Here is a 16,432-nt window from a genome sequence, read left to right as displayed (position 1 = left end):
TTTATGATGAGAGGAATAAGAGGGAAACAGAAAAATGGGGGTACAAATTAAAAAATTACTAATGTATTTAGTGAAACAAGAACTAGATAAAATGGAGAGCCAGGGATGGGAGCACTGCCAGTGAGTTAAAAAGGTGAAGTAAACCCCCCCCCCAAATGCCACAAACATAAGTTTGATTTCCAGATAAGATAATTTGTTTGTTATTGAGGTTTGAATGAGAGGAGATATAAAGGAGAAAGGAATAATCTAATATAGAGGGAGAAAAGAAAGAGAGAAAGAGAAAAAAAGAGGGAACCACTAAAAGAAGAAAAAAGAAAAAAGAGGAGAGAGAGAGAGTTAAGGGTTTTGGAGTGCAACCCTCATAGAGAGAAAAGAAGAGGAAAGAAAAGATAATGGGAGATGTAACACTTATGGGTAGTTTAGTTCAAGGAGAGGAGAGAGTAAGACCGGCAGAAAGTTAATCAGCCAAATTTGAGGAGGAAAAAAAAATATCAACAATGAAGATAAGAGAACAAATGAACAAATATAATAAAATGGGATAGGTTATAAAATCTGCAGATTATTCTTGATTTTGAGAGGTTATCTTCTTTCTTTTTCTTTTCTCTCTATCTTCCTGGTCGGTGACTCTGTACCCCGGGTGCTGCCCCTTTGGCGCGCTCTGGTAGAGGTTTGCAGTTGATAAGTCTCTATGGTGATGTCATGTATTGTGCTTTAGTCTCGTTGGCAGTTGAGGCTCATTAGCATTTATAGGCTTCGACAGTGAGAGAGTCCGTGTTCCTGGAGCCTTTCTCCTAGTCTTTCCTTCCTCAATTAGTAGCCTGATAATCCAGCTATGGGGGTGCTGCTGCCTCTGCCTCTGCCTGCATAGTAAGAGGTTCAAAGAGCTGGCAACTCCCCACTCTATTACCACTCAGCACAGGGCTCTGTGTTAGGCTTAGTCAGTCAGAGCTGCTAGCATAATCAGGCAGGGCTTCCGCCCACTCAAAGACCTTTGGCTCCACTCTGTCCGGTAACACAGGCGGGTGCCCACTCCCGGGGTGCTTGGAGGAAACTCCCGCTCACTGTCTGTGCACGCAGACCAGGATATCAGACCGGCAGTCTCACGCTCTGAGTGAAACACCCAACCGCATGGAAAAGTTTCAGCGTTGGAATTGGCTCTCGCTCCATCCCTGTGAGCAGCTTTTGCATGGTGCTGGGGTGGCCCGAGATTCCGCTTTGGCCCACACAAAGGCCCCTGACTCTGCCCCTCTGTGTGATAACATGGGCACGCACTGCCGAGGCACTCGGAGGAATCTCTCGCTCACTATCTGCGCGCGCAGACCAGGATATCAGGCTGGCCGCGTTTCCCTCTGAATGAAACCCCAAACAGCACAAAAAAGTTCCACGGTTGGAATTAGTTCTCGCTCCCTCCCGTGCGCGGCTTTCCCAGGGCGCTAAGGCTGCCCAGAGATTACACTTTTGGCCCACACAAAGGCCTCTGACTCTGCCTCTCTGTGGGGTAACATGGGCGCACCCTCCCGGAGCTTTGGAAGGAATCTCTCACCCACTATCTGCGCGCACCGACCAGGGGATTGGGGGAAAATGGCTGTCCTGCTTGTCTTTCTTTGTCTGGGTTGGTGCGAGTATTAGCTTGTATTGCCCAGGTTGCCACAGGAACAGTTTTTCCTCGGCTTGGATCTCCATGCCACAGCCTGGTTCGGCCGTTTGTGCCGTGGCCTGGATATATTCACCCCCTTTGCCCGCCTCATTTTCTATATTCAGAGATCACAGAGAAAGCCACCCTGTTTAGGTTAGTGAGGAAGGCAGAGCATTTCTTACTCCCTATTTCCTTCGGGGTTTGGTTATATATTTAGCCAATTTTTCACTCGACCATACCTTCGGGTGTATTGTGAAACATCTGGACGCTCTAAGGATAGGTTTCTCTGTTTCTGGTTGAAGATCTTGTTGAGCTTTGGGGGAGATTTATTGGTATCGCTTCCTACCCTGCCATTACTCTGATGTCATCTTCGAGATGATATTTTCAAACAGCACAGATAAGTGCCTAATATCCAAAATATACAAAGATCTCATAAAACTCAACAACAAACAAACAAATAATCCAATAAAAAAAGTAGGAAGAGGACATGAAAGACACTTCTCCCAGGAAGAAATACAAATGGCCAACAGATATATGAAAAGATGCTTATCTTCATTAGCTATTAGAGAAATGCAAATTAAAACTACAATGAGATATTACCTCACATCTGTTAGACTAGCTATTATCAACCAGACAGGTAATAACAAGTGTTGGCGAGGCTGTGGAGTAAAAGGAACCCTCATCCACTGTTGGTAGGAATGTAAAGTAGTATAACCATTATGAAAGAAAGTATGGTGGATCCTCAAAAAACTAAAAATAAAACTACCATATGATCCAGCAATTCCTCTAATGGAAATATACCCCCAAACTAAAAAACACTGGTACATAAAGACACATGCAGCCCCATGTTCATCGCAGCATTGTCCACAGTGGCCAAGACATGGAAACAACCAGAAAGCCCTTTAATAAATGACTGGATAAAGAAGATGTGGTACGTATATACTATGGAATGCTACTCAGTCATAAGAAATGATGACATCGGATCATTTACAAAAACATGGATGGATCTTGATAACATTATACTGAGTGAGATAAGTAAATCAGAAAAAACTAAGAACTATGATTCCATACATAGGTGGGACATAAAAATGAGACTCAGGGACATGGACAAGAGTGTGGTGGTTACTGGGCTGGAGGGGGTTGGGGGAGAGGAGGGGCACAGAGAAAACTAGATAGAAGGTGACGGAAGACTATATGACTTCGGGTGATGGGTATGCAACATAATCAAATGTCAGAGATGTTTTCTCTGAACCTATGTACACTGATTGATTAATGTCACCACATTAAAATTAATTAAAAAATCATCAGATCAAATTTCTTTAGCATCTAACATGAGAGAAGAGAAATGGTTTGGTAAGCTGAACTGTAAGAATAAGTAAACTGTTTGCATGCTTTTATAAGCAAAGTCTGTGTCTAAGTTTATATTTGCCTTCCAAATAAACAACAGTTTCTTATGTGATTCAAAACACAAACCCACTATCATTGTTTTAAGAAGATAAAGGAGAGATGACGTCAGAGTAATGGCGGGGTAGGAAGCGATACCGATAAATCTCCCCCAAAACTCAACAAGATCTTCAACCAGAAACAGAAAGACCTATCCTTGGAGCCTCCAGATGATTCACAATACACCCGAAGGTATGGTTGAGTGAAAAATTGGCTAAATATATAACCAAACCCCAAAGGAAATAAGGAGTAAGAAATGCTCCGCCACCCTCACTAACCTAAACAGGGCGGCTTTCGCTGGTAACTGTGAATATAGAAACGGAGGCGGGCAAAGGGGGTGAATAGATCCAGGCCGCGGCACAAACAGCCGAACCAGGCTGTGGCACGGAGATCCAAGCCAAGGAAAAACTAATCCTGTGGCAACCCAGGCAATACAAGCTAACACTCGCGCCAAACCCAAACAAAGAAAGACAAGCGGGGCAGCCATTTTACCCGTTCTCCTGGTCTGTGCGCAGTTAGTGGGCAAGAGATTTCTTCCTAAGCCCCGGAAGTGGGTGCCCGTGTTACCCCACAAAGAGGCAGAGTCAGAGGCCTTTCTGTGGGCCGAAAGCAAAATCTCTGGGCAGCCCCAGCGCCCTGGGAAAGCCGCGCACGGGAGGGAGCGAGAACTAATTCCAACAGTGGAAATTTTCCGTACTGGTGGGGGTTTCACTCAGAGGGAAACACGGCCGGCCTCATATCCTGGTCTGCGCGCAGATAGGGAGTGAGAGATTCCTCCGAGTGCCTCGGCAGTGCGCGCCTGTGTTATTGCACAGAGGAGCAGAGTCAGAGGCCTTTGTGTGGGCCAAAGCGGAATCTCAGGCCGCCCCAGCGCCTTACAAAAGCCACACACGGGGACAGAACGAGAGCCAATTCCAACGCTGCAACTTTTCCATGCGGTTGGGGGTTTCACTCAGAGCGTGAGACTGCTGGCCGGATATCCTGGTCTGTGCGCGCAGATAGTGAGAGTTTCCTCCAAGTGCCCTGGAAGTGGGCACCCACCTGTGTTACCGGACAGAGTGGCAGAGCCAGAGGTTTTTGAGTGGGCAAAAAGCCCACCTGATTATGCTAGCAGCTCTGACTGACTAAGCCTTACCCAGAGCCCTGTGCTGAGTGGAAATAGAGTGGGGAGTTGCCAGCTCTTTGAGCCTCTTACGATCCAGGCAGAGGCAGCAGCAACCCCATAGCTGGATTATCAGGCTACTAATTGAGGAAGGAAAGACTAGGAGAAAGGCTCCAGGAACACGGACTCTCTCACTGTCGGAGCCTATAAATGCTAATGAGCCTCGACTGCCAACGAGACTAAAGCACAATACATGACATTGCCATAGAGACTTATCAACTGCAAACCTCTACCTGAGGGTGCCAAAGGGGCAGAACCCGGGGTACAGAGTCACCGACCAGGAAGAGGGAGAGAAAAAAAAAAGAAAGAAGATAACCTCTCAAAATCAAGAATAATCTGCAGACTTTATAACCTATCCCATTTTATTATATTTGTTCGTTTGTTTCTCTTATATTCATTCTTGATACTTTTTTTCCTCCTCCAATTTGGCTGATTAACTCTCTGCCAGTCTTACTCTCTCCTCTCCTTGAACTACACTACCCATAAGTGTTACATCTCCCATTATCTTTTCTCTCCTCTTCCTTTCTCTCTATGAAGGTTGCACTCCAAAACCCTTAACTCTCTCTCTCTCTCTCTCTCTCTCTCTCCTTTCTTTTTTCTTCTTTTTGTGGTTTTTTAATTAAAAAATACATTTTGTATTAAGTGGATTCACCACAGGATTCCTTCCTAGTGTACCATGTTCACAGTAACTGCAATTATACACCAGGATAACCATATGTCATAATGGAGATGCAGGCATATATATTATTTTAATACAGTGCAATCTTTATTTAAAAGAAGAAAGCAAGTGTGTCTTAAATCAAGACCAAGAGATCTGCCAAGAACAACCTGGAAAATTTTATAAGGGTACCATGTACATTACTTTCGGCAACGTTTTTTCAAGCTAGATAGGACATTAAATGTGTGGCAGATGTAAAAGGTGACAATATAATCATATTTGACTAGAACCCTTGCAGAATCTCCAAACTACTGATCTCCTTGTTTCTACACAGTTAAACCTACAACACTGAGCACCTTACCCATCTCTATACCAATCTGCTTAATGTCTGGAATGAGACTATGTCTTTAGAAAGCAGGCTTAAACTGGAAAACAGGCTTAAATTGAACTAAGGATCACCTTATGAACAATATAGTTCTTGTTAAAGTCTAGAGCCTAAAAGAAAAATGAACTCAGATGTGGGTTGTTTTTTTTTACTATAATCCCTTGGAAGTTATTTTCTTTGTATAGCGTAATTTATTATACTGTGCACTTTTGAGGAATTGCCAGTTAATTTCTAGACATTCCTCAAGGGCAAAGGAGCATTCCCCCTGCTTCTCTTATATTCACTCCCACAAATACTAGGTGGATGTCCAGGAACAGGCTGATGTCAGAAGTGCCTTTAGCAAGTGCACTCAACACTGGAGCACTTCCCTCCTTATGTTATGTCTGGCTGTCTGGCTGCCAATGTTAATACATTTTTGTACTTCTACTTAAACTTAAAACAATAACTGGCCTCAAGCCAGTGCTCAACCACATTTGCTAAGTGGAGATAGAACTTGGCTATTTGTTTATTGTAAATAAACCCTAAATGGCTGTCAAGAAGACATTTGTTGAGTATGTCTTTATATGTTGTTATGATTTAGCTATTTCTACTGCAATATTAAAGCATCCAAACAGGAAAAGGAACAACTACCTGATTTGGTTTGCAATCACATGAGAGATCAAAGAAGATAATTCATCTAGTTCTATTTTATTTTTGGACAAAAGAAAAAATGAAATCCCAGAGAGGCTAAGAGACATAGGCAAGGTCATTCAGGCCAGCCCAAATTAGTACTCTGCATTCCAGACTGTGTGCCTCACCTACAGGTAGACTTCTGCCTGAATGCCAGGCTAGTCCATCCTGTTGCCAAGAGCTCCGTGTAGTGCTTGACTGGTCTGCTGCTCAGACTTACAGCTCCCATCACCACCAGCACAAATCTGCTCTTCCCTCGACTTCCTCATCTAACAGTCACTTCGCTTTTCAGGCCAACAATCTAAGAGTCATCCTTGGTTCCTTTACCTCCAAACTCTGTATTCAGCACACCAGCAGGTGCTCTTTTATTTTCGCTTATACAACTTGTCCCCACATTGAACACTATCTACCAACTTAATCCAAGATGGATCTGAGGCACTAGCACCTTAGTGGTCTCCCTTCCCTACAGGTCATTCTCAGCCCACTGAGTGATCAGTTCAAATAGAAATATTATTGCCCCTGCTTCTCTCCCATTTTCTTACTTCCCAGTTCCCAACCACTGTTTTTCGAGCTTGTGAAGAGTAAAATCCACAATTTATACCACAGATTACAAGGCCTGAGATTTTCAAAATGAGCAGATAATATCACGTAAGGACACAATCTTCTTTGATTCCACTTCACAGTCAGGGTAGGGGCCAGGTAGATCACCAACAGATGCAACACATCATTTCTGATATTCATACTTGAATATTCTTGAATCTCTGCTTCTCAGAAAAAAAATTTAGAGGTGGGAAGTGACCAAACAAATGACCTTATTATCAAGTTCACACCATTATTTTACAGTACACATTATTGCCTTGGATAATAACCTATGACAATAGATGTTCTCAATATGCAATGTTAGATCTTGGGAATCAATACAATGTCTATACATCTTTATAATCCCAGAGCCCAACATAGTTTCAGAATCAAACAGGGATTTAGAACATGTTTATAGTGTGGAAGGGTAAATGACTTCAGTCATGACTGACCAAACGGCATTACAATAGCTTCTTCTCCTGCTTATTCTCAGGCCACACTGAGCTGTTTAGAAGACAAACAGAAGGACAGGGCCATCCTCACAAAGAAGGACATTGTTACCAGTGCTGGGCATGGGCAAGAATGTCACTCAATGCCTCCCTCCAAAACCAGGGGGTCTAGTGACAATCTCTCCCACTTAGTCTTTGGCATCTCTCATTCTGCACCTTTTCAGATGTGAACACCACCATTGCAATGACCACATTGCTATTGACTATTGCATTTTCAAAGTACTCGACAACCAGTTTTATTTCCTTTCTGGAGCAGCAGTTCCAAAGGTAATATGTACTGTTATCCCCACTGCAGACCAGAGAACTGAGTCACAAAAATGATAAAATAAGACAAGTGAGATCACACAGCATGCATAACCTTTTCCAACTTTTCAAACCTTGTAAACACCCTATTTATTTGTTTGCTCCACTATCCTGTCCTCCCTTACCTGCTCCATACATACAATTGCTTCCAAAAAGTGGCCCAGATTATAGTGCTTTTCAGGTAAATTTAATTGCAAGCTGCTCCTTCAGATGATGGGCAATACCCTGAGCTGGAAAGTCACCACAGTTTTTCAAGAACAGGCATAAGACCTTGAAACACCTGCCTGCGCTAATCTCTTCATCAATGCAACTTTTAACAAGCTGCCACCAAAGACAATCCTCTCTCGATGAATAAAAAATGTTTCGAGAACTCTATTCAAGCACTCCATTTCCCTGTCAGAAAGGTGATTGTGGCTGGCCAATAAACCAGTTTGAAAAAAATAAAATTTAAATGAGCTTAATTTAAATTTATAAGAGCTTCATTTAACATGTAATTAATTTTATGCCATAATAAAAAGAGAAAAACCTCTGGTCTTCCTGAGGAATTAAATAGGCTAATAAGGAAATGCTGCACTGCATGGCAATGAGATAAAATGACTCTTGAACACTGTCGTCCTTTTGATTGCATAATATTATGTATAATACATTCTATTTCAGGGAAATACAGTGTGTCCGTAAAGTCATGGTGCAGTTTTGACCGGTCACAGGAAAGCAACAAAAGACGACAGAAATGTGAAATCTGCACCAAATAAAAAGGAAAACCCTCCCAGTTTCTGTAGGATGATGTGGGAGCATGTGCGCATGCACAGATGATGATGTAACACCGTGTATACAGTGGAGCAGCCCACGGCCATACCAGTCCAGATGTAGATGGTACAGAGAAAGTTCAGTGTGTTCTGTGGCTCGCTAAATTTGAATCCGTGACCAAAGTGCAACGTGAATATTGGCGCGTTTATAACAAAGCGCCACCACATAGGAATAACATTACTCAGTGGGATAAGCAGTTGAAGGAAGCCAGCAGTTTGGTGGAGAAACCCCGTTCTAGTAGGCAATCAGTCAGTGATGAGTCTGTAGAGGCTATACGGGATAGCTACCTAAGGAGCCCTAAAAACTCTGTGCATGAGCCCACATCGAACTACACTGAATAGGTATGAAACTGGGAAAGTTTTCCTTTTATTTGGTGCAGATTTCACATTTTTATCATCTTTTGTTGCTTTCCTGTGACCAGTCAAAAGTGCACCATGACTTTACAGACACGCTGTAGTAGTTTTACTTAATGTTGGGAAAATTAATTTGTAAAATGTGATTTTTATGTTGCTCACTTTTTTATTGTTAAAAATGTCCACTGCCCACATGAAACTGCTAATTACCTTTCTGCTTGAGAAGGAGCTTTGTTATGCTAATGTGTGCTGGAGGAGGGGGGTTTGCACCAAAAAGTTTTAAAAGAAGAAGAAGGCCTGACCTGTGGTGGCACAGTGGATAAAGCGTCGACCTGGAATCCTGAGGTCGCCTGTTCAAAATCCTTGGCTTGCCTGGTCAAGGCACATATGGGTGTTGATGCTTCCTGTTCTCTTTCTATCTCTCCCTCTCTTTCTCTCCCCTCTCTCTCTAATAAAAATGAATAAATTAAAAAAAAATCTAAAAAAAAAGTGAGCAAACTAAAAAAATACATTTAAAAAAAAAAGAAGAAGAAGAAGAAGGAGGAAGAAGGAGGCCATATTTTTGCAGAGTGAGATAAGGCAGCCAAGATGGCAGGGTGCTGAAGGAGAAGCCAGTCTGTGCAGAAATGAGGAGGTGGAAGGTGTGCAGATGGGGAACCAGAGGTAACTGAGCTGGTGGGGGCCTTTGATTCTAAGAAAATTCAGAAAAGATTCTCCTGGTTGTGAAACCGGAGAATGTGTCAGTGGGTTTTGGTGCCCCATGTGTTTGTTTTCACTCGCCGGCCAGTTGTGAGGCTAGAATAAAAAAATGACCCACCAGTTTTTGGCTCCACAGTTTTTTTACTGTCTGAATCTAATGGGAACCTGCACCAGCCTGGCAGCAAGAGCGGCTGTGATGGTCATTGGGCCTACACTAAAATTAAATAATTTCTTCTGAATGCTCATAGGAATGTGACCAAATGGTCAGGGTTGAAACATAGATTGTGGGTTCCGGACTTTATTTTAAACTCTCATTCTGTCCTTTTTATTACTTCTTCAGTCTTTGTAGCTTCTAGTATTTTTGTTTCTCCCCTAAAGAATAAAGAAGATAGAAATGGTAGAGCTTGGCTCTATTTGAGGTTCTTCAAGCTTTGTTCCAGTCCATGAGATGTTGAGCAACGTCTCATTTGCCAATCCTTTTATTCCTATTATAACCCATTGTGGGGTTGGTAGTCACTTATTTCTGATTTACATTATGTTTATGTTTTGTTGTGCAATAAATATATCTCCATCCCATTATAAGCCCATTAAGTAATTCAATACATGATGTGAATTTGCATTTTCCAAGAAGAAACACAGACTGCTTTTTATTCTAAACTTTGCTTCTGGATACTACCACACATGAGTCACTGTGTGAGTTTATCACTAAGTACCTATTTTTCAGTGTGGTAGGCATACTAATATCATAGAGAAAATCCTAAGACTTTTCTTTGTTGGGGACAAAATCAGCATTTGAAATAGTTTTACAAGGGGTCAATTAACACATCATTGTATTCAATGCCTTTTTGAAACTAAGTCAATGCTTAAAAAATTAAATAAATTCTTAAAAGATAATTAAACTTCAACTTGTTGTGATAGTGCTCTGTTTGGACTTCCCAGGATTGAAGGGCTCCCTCCAGAGGCTGCAGCTTGAGTATGTGGATGTAGTCTTTGCAAATCGACCAGACAGTAACACCCCCATGGAAGGTGAGTAAAGAAATTTAATGAAAGACTCTGAGTTATTGATTTTAACTTGACAACTTATTCCATTCACAGTAGGCAATGAAATATAGTCAGGTTGATTTGACTGAGTATGAAAAAAAAAACCTTTACAGTCAATGGTTTTCAGCCTCAGTATTTACCCTCAAAGCCAATGTTCAGCATTCTGCATCTTCATTATATTTTAAAGTAGTTTCAGGTTTTGGTATTGAGGTTCCTGCTGAGTACTGTGCTCACTGTCTACAGGTTTATTTCACTTCTGTGATTCCATCAACTAAAAAAATAAAATTAATTGAGAGGGGAGTTTATAACCTAGCCATCATTATTTTGAAGTAGTCATCTGAGGGGCTTTCTATTTTATAATGATTCTAGGTCTGATTAGTTTCCAGTGGTAACAAGTGCTGCATGATGCCCTGCGTGGAGGTCTCATGGAGCCACTATTCAAAATGAGACTTTATTGCAATTTGGTTTTTCATCCTCAAGTAGCTGCACCATTTTATTTCCTTTCTGTTACAACTGTTGAAGACAATAGTTTCAGCATCTCCTGTGGAAGCTTTTAGAACATTCCTAAACACAAATTTTCTTCCATTTAAATTTATTTATGGAAACTACTTTAAGGTTGGCAGAAGGAGGACACCGGAATTCAGGTTAAGAAAAGTTTATTAGGGGGTCATCTGCTGGGATGACTCCTAAGGTGGAGGTCAGCAACTGGTTCTCTAACAGGTAAGGTTAAATAGGGGATTTGAGGGTGGAGGCAGATAGTCCTTATTAGGGGGGAAGGAAAATGTAGTTTTCAGTGATCTATGTAAGATTAACCATAAGAAGAGAATTAGAAGGCAGCGGAGTAGGTGGACGCACAGACACTCAGCTCTCACCACAAAACTGGAATACAAATCAATTTAGGAAAAATCAGCATGAAAAACCAACTCTGGACTACAAGAACAGCTCTCAAAAACCAAAGAGCAAAGAAGAAGCCACAACAAACCTGGTAGAGAGCACCTGAATCTTTCCTGCTTACAGGAACGGAGGGGAGGGGAGGCTGAGAGCCCAGAGGGGATCTCATCCCAGGGAAAAGAGCAAAAAATACTGCTCACAGCCACTTGCCTGGTGACCAGGGAGTGAAGTGTGTTGAAAAGATCAGCTTATCTCCAAAGTGGAAAGGACAGAGAGAGGGACAGATTGTGAGGGGCTAGGAATTCAGGAGATGAACTAAAAAAGCTGACTCATCCGTGCTGGAGGCAGCCATAGCTGGGGGAGGAACTGAACCTTCCAAAAAATAGAAGACTGAATTGCTTCCAGATCAGAGATCTCTAGAAATCTCTCCAGCTCCAATCAGTGCAACAAGACACAGCTGAAAACAAGAAGTGGGGAGGAGGGGCAGTAACTCAGGTCTCCATGGAGATCTGAGATACACCTCCCCTTACTGAAGCTGAGAAAACACCCTGCCCCCAGAGAGATTAGTTGGTGGAAGAGGCCTTCAGAGTCTCAGGATACACCCATCACATTCCTGGATACAGTTTCAAGGAATCCACCTGCTGAGATCAGTAAACAAGACTATCACCTGTTAAGAAAACAAACAAATCAAGACTTCAAAGCTGCCCAAATTCGAAAGTGGATTACAAATAATAGCTGATACCAACCCAAGAAGACCTAGAAATAACACAACGGAAAACTGGAGGCAGACAACACCAAGCTTAGACTCAATCAACTCTACAAATAAAACACCCAAACAAAATGAGAAGACAAAAAAGTGCAATCCAAATGAAAACACAAGAGATACCTTCAGGAAATGTACTGAGTAATATGGAAATAATCAAAATTCCAGATGCGAAGTTCAAAATAATGATTGTAAGGATGCTTAGGGATCTTAGAACAACAATGGATGGTCATTATGAACACCTAAATAAAGAAATAGCAAGTATAAAAAAGAATCAGTTGGAGATGAAAAATACAATATCAGAAATAAAGACCACAATGGAAGGAATTAAAAACAGGGTAGATAGAGCTGAGGATCGAATCAGCGAGTTGGAGGACAACTGGAATGAAGGGATGAAAGCAGAGAAGAAAAAAAAAGAGACTCAAAAAGTCTGAGGAAACTCTTAGAGAGCTCTGTGACAGAGAAATAACATGAAGAGAAATAACATCCACATCATAGGGGTTCCTGAAGAAGAAGAAAAAGAACAAGGGATACAGACTTTGTTCAATCATATTATAGCTGAAGACTTCTCTAAATTAATGCAGGAGAAACTTTCACAAGTTCCAGAAGCACAGAGGACTCCATTAAAGAGAAACCCAAAGAAACCTACACCAAGACACATTATAATTAAAATATCAAAGCTAAGCGATAAAGAGAAAATATTAAAAGCTGCAAGAGAAAAAAATCTATCACCTACAAAGGAGCCCCCATAAGGATGACATCCAACTTCTCAACAGAAACACTTGAGGCCAGAAGGGAATGGCAAGAAATATTCAAAGTAATGCAGAACAAGAATCGACAACCAAGACTACTTTATCCAGCATGGCTATCATTTAAAATTGAAGGAGAAATAAAAAGCTTTACAGACAAAAAACAACTCAAGGAATTCATTACAACCAAACCAATGCTGGAAGAAATGCTAAGGGGCATGTTGTAAACAGATCAAAGTGGGGAAAAAATATAGCAAAAAAGGAATACAGCTTTAAAGAATAAAATGGCAATAAACAACTACATATCAATAATAACCATAAATGTAAATGGATTAAATGATCCAATCAAAAGACATAGGGTAGCTGCGTAGATAAGAAAACAGAACCCGTACATATGCTGTCTACAAGAGACACACCTTAGAACAAAAGATACACATAGATTGAAGGTAAAAGGATGGAAAAAAACATTTCATGATAATGGAAATGAAAAAAACACTGGGGTAGCAATACTTATATCAGACAAATTAGACTTTAAAACAAAGGATATAGTAAGAGATAAAAAAGGCCACTGCATAATGATAAAGACAGTAATCCAACAGGAAGATATAATTATTATAAATATCTATGCACCTAATATAGGAGCACCTAAATATATAAAGCAGACTTTGATGGATTTAAAGGGCGAGATCAACAGCAATACTATAATGGAGGGGATTTCAATACTCCACTAACATCACTAGATAGATCCCCAAGAAAGAAAATTAACAAAGAAACAGCAGACTTATTGGAACACTAGATCAACTCAATTTAATAGATATCTTCAGAACCTTTCAACCTAAAGCAGCAGAATATACATTCTTTTCAAGTGCCCATGGTACAGTCTCTAGGACAGACCACATGTTAGAGCACAAAAGTGCTCTCAACAAATTAAAGAAGATTGAAATCATATCAAGCACTTTCTCCGATCACAACGGCATGAAACTAGAAAGAAGCCACAACAGAAAAGCTCAAAAATTCTCAAACACATGGAAAATAAATAGCAGGTTGTTAAATAATGAATGGATTAAAAATGAGATAAAAGAAGAAATAAAAAAATTCCTAGAGACGAATGACAATGAGCATACAACAACTCAAAATTTATTGGATGAAGCAAAAGCAGTGCTGAGAGGGAAGTTCATAGCACTACAGGCACACTTTCAGAAGCTAGAAAAAGCTCAAATAAACAACTTAACCCTGCATCTAAAAGAACTAGAAAAAGAACAGCAAGTAAAGCCCAAATGTAGTAGAAGGAAGGAAATAATAAACAGCAGAGCAGACATAAATGACATAGAGGCTAAAGGAACAATACAGAGGATCAATGAAACTAGGAGCTGGTTCTTTGAAAAGGTAAACAAGATTGATGAACCTTTAACTAGACTCACCAAGAATAAGAGAGAGAGTACTCAAATAAATAAAATTAGAAATGAGAGTGGAGAAGTAACAACTGACACAACCGAAATACAAAATATTGTAAGAAAATACTATGAAGAACTGTATGCCAAAAAAACTAGACAACCTCGATGAAATGGACAAATTCCTTGAATCATACAATCTTCCAAAAATTAATCTGGAAGAATTAGAAAACCTAAACAGACCAATTACACCAAATGAGATCAAAACAGTTATCAAAAAACTTCCAACAAAGAAAAGTCTGGGGCCTGATGGCTTCACAAGTAAATTCTACCAAATATTCAATGAAGAACTAACTCCTATCCTTCTCAAACTATTTTAAAAAATTCAAGAGGAAGGAAGACTTCCAAGCTCCTTTTATGAGGCAAGCATAATTCTGATTCCAAAACCAGGCAAAGACAACACAAAGAAAGAAAATAATAAGCCAATATCTCTGATGAATATAGATGCTAAAATCCTCAACAAAATATTAGCAAACCAGATCCAGCAATATATGGAAAAAATCATACACCATGATCAAGTGGGATTTATTCTTGGGAGTCAAGGCTGGTACAATATTCGCAAATCAATCAATGTGATTCATCACATAAACAAAAAGAAGGAGAAAAACCATATGATAATTTCAATAGATGCAGAAAAAGCATTTGATAAAATCCAGCACCCACTCATGATCAAAACTCTCAGCAAAGTGGGAATACAGGGAACATACCTCCACATGATAAAAGCCATCTATGACAAACCCACAGCCAACATCATACTCAGTGGGAAAAAATTAAAAGCAATACCCTTAGATCAGGAATAAGGCAGGGGTGCCCCCTTTCATCACTCTTACTTAACATACTCTTGTAAGTCCTAGCCACAGTAATCAGACAAGAAGAAGAAATAAAAGGCATTCAAGTTGGAAAAGAAGAAATAAAACTATTATTATTTGCAGATGATATGATATTGTATATCGAAAACCCTACAGTCTCAGTCAAAAAACTACTGGACCTGATAAATGAATTCAGCAAAGTGACAGGATATAAAATTAATACTCAGAAATCAGAGGCATTTTTATACACCACCAATGAACAGTCAGAAAGAGAAATTAAGGAAACAATCCCCTTCACAATTACAACCAAAAAAATAAAGTACCTAGGAGTAAACTTAACTAAGGAGACTAAAGACTTGTACTCGGAAAATTACAAAGCATTGATAAAAGAAATCAAGGAAGATACAAACAAGTGGAAGCATATACCATACTCATGGTTAGGAAGAATAAACATCATTAAAATGTCAATATTACCCAAAGCAATCTATAAATTTAATGCAATACCAATTAAAATACCAATGACATACATCAAAGATATAGATCACATATTACAAAAATTTATATGGAGCCAAAAAAGAACACAAATAGCCTCAGCAATCTTAAAAAAGAAGAATAAAGTGGGAGGTATCACACTTCCTGATATCAAGCTATACTACAAGGCCATTGTACTCAAAACAGCCTGGTCCTGGCATAAAAACAGGCATATAGATCAATGGAACAGAACAGAGAACCCAGAAATAAACCCACAGTTCTATGGACAACTGATATTTGACAAAGGAGGTAAGGAAATACAATGGAATAAAGACAGCCTCTTTAACAAATGGTGTTGGGAAAATTGGACAGCTACCTGCAAAAAAATGAAACTAGATCACCAGCTTACACCACTCACAAAAATAAACTCAAAATGGATAAAAGACTTAAATGTAGGCTGTGAAACCATAAGCATCTTAGAAAAAAACATAGGCAATAAGCTCTCCGACATCTCTCGCAGCAATATATTTGCTGATTTATCTCCACGGGGAAGTGAAATAAAAGACAGGATAAACAAATGGGACTATATCAAACTAAAAAGCTTTTTTTGCACAGCTAAAGACAACAAAAACAGAATAAAAAGACAAACTACACAATGGGAGAACATATTTGACAATATGTCTGATAAGGGGTTAATAACCAAAATTTATAAAGAACTTGTAAATCTCAACACTAGGAAGATAAACAATCCAATTTAAAAATGGGCAAAAGAAATGAATAGACACTTCTCCAAAGAGGATATAGAGATGGCCAATAGGCATATAAAAAAAATGCTCAACATCACTAATCATTAGAGAAATGCAAATTAAAACCACAATGAGATATCACCTCACACCAACCAGAATAGCGCTCATCAACAAAACAACACAGAATAAGTGCTGGCGAGGATGTGGAGAAAAGGGAACCCTCCTGCACTGCTGGTGGGAATGCAGACTGTTGCAGCCACTGTGGAAAACAGTATGGAGATTCCTCAAAAAACTAAAAATTAAACTGC

General features: G+C 40.0%; 1 protein-coding gene across 5 annotated transcripts in view; it reads left to right on the top strand.

Annotated features, from left to right (window-relative positions):
* The window catches only part of KCNAB1 (potassium voltage-gated channel subfamily A regulatory beta subunit 1), a 589,565-nt gene that overhangs the window by 426,974 nt on the left and 146,159 nt on the right, over positions 1–16,432 (top strand). For all 5 annotated transcript variants that reach the window (XR_010749312.1, XR_010749311.1, XM_066369872.1 and 2 more), the window contains exon 8: positions 10,143–10,229. Coding sequence is in view for 3 of the 5 variants with exons in the window: in XM_066369872.1 (XP_066225969.1) it covers positions 10,143–10,229 (87 nt within the window). In the remaining 2 variants the exon portion in view is untranslated. The remainder of the gene's footprint in view (positions 1–10,142; positions 10,230–16,432) is intronic.

Source organism: Saccopteryx leptura, chromosome 2 (assembly GCF_036850995.1).
Source record: "Saccopteryx leptura isolate mSacLep1 chromosome 2, mSacLep1_pri_phased_curated, whole genome shotgun sequence".
In the NCBI taxonomy this organism is placed as follows: Eukaryota; Metazoa; Chordata; class Mammalia; order Chiroptera; family Emballonuridae; genus Saccopteryx; species Saccopteryx leptura.
This window is presented reverse-complemented; position numbering and strand designations above follow the sequence as displayed.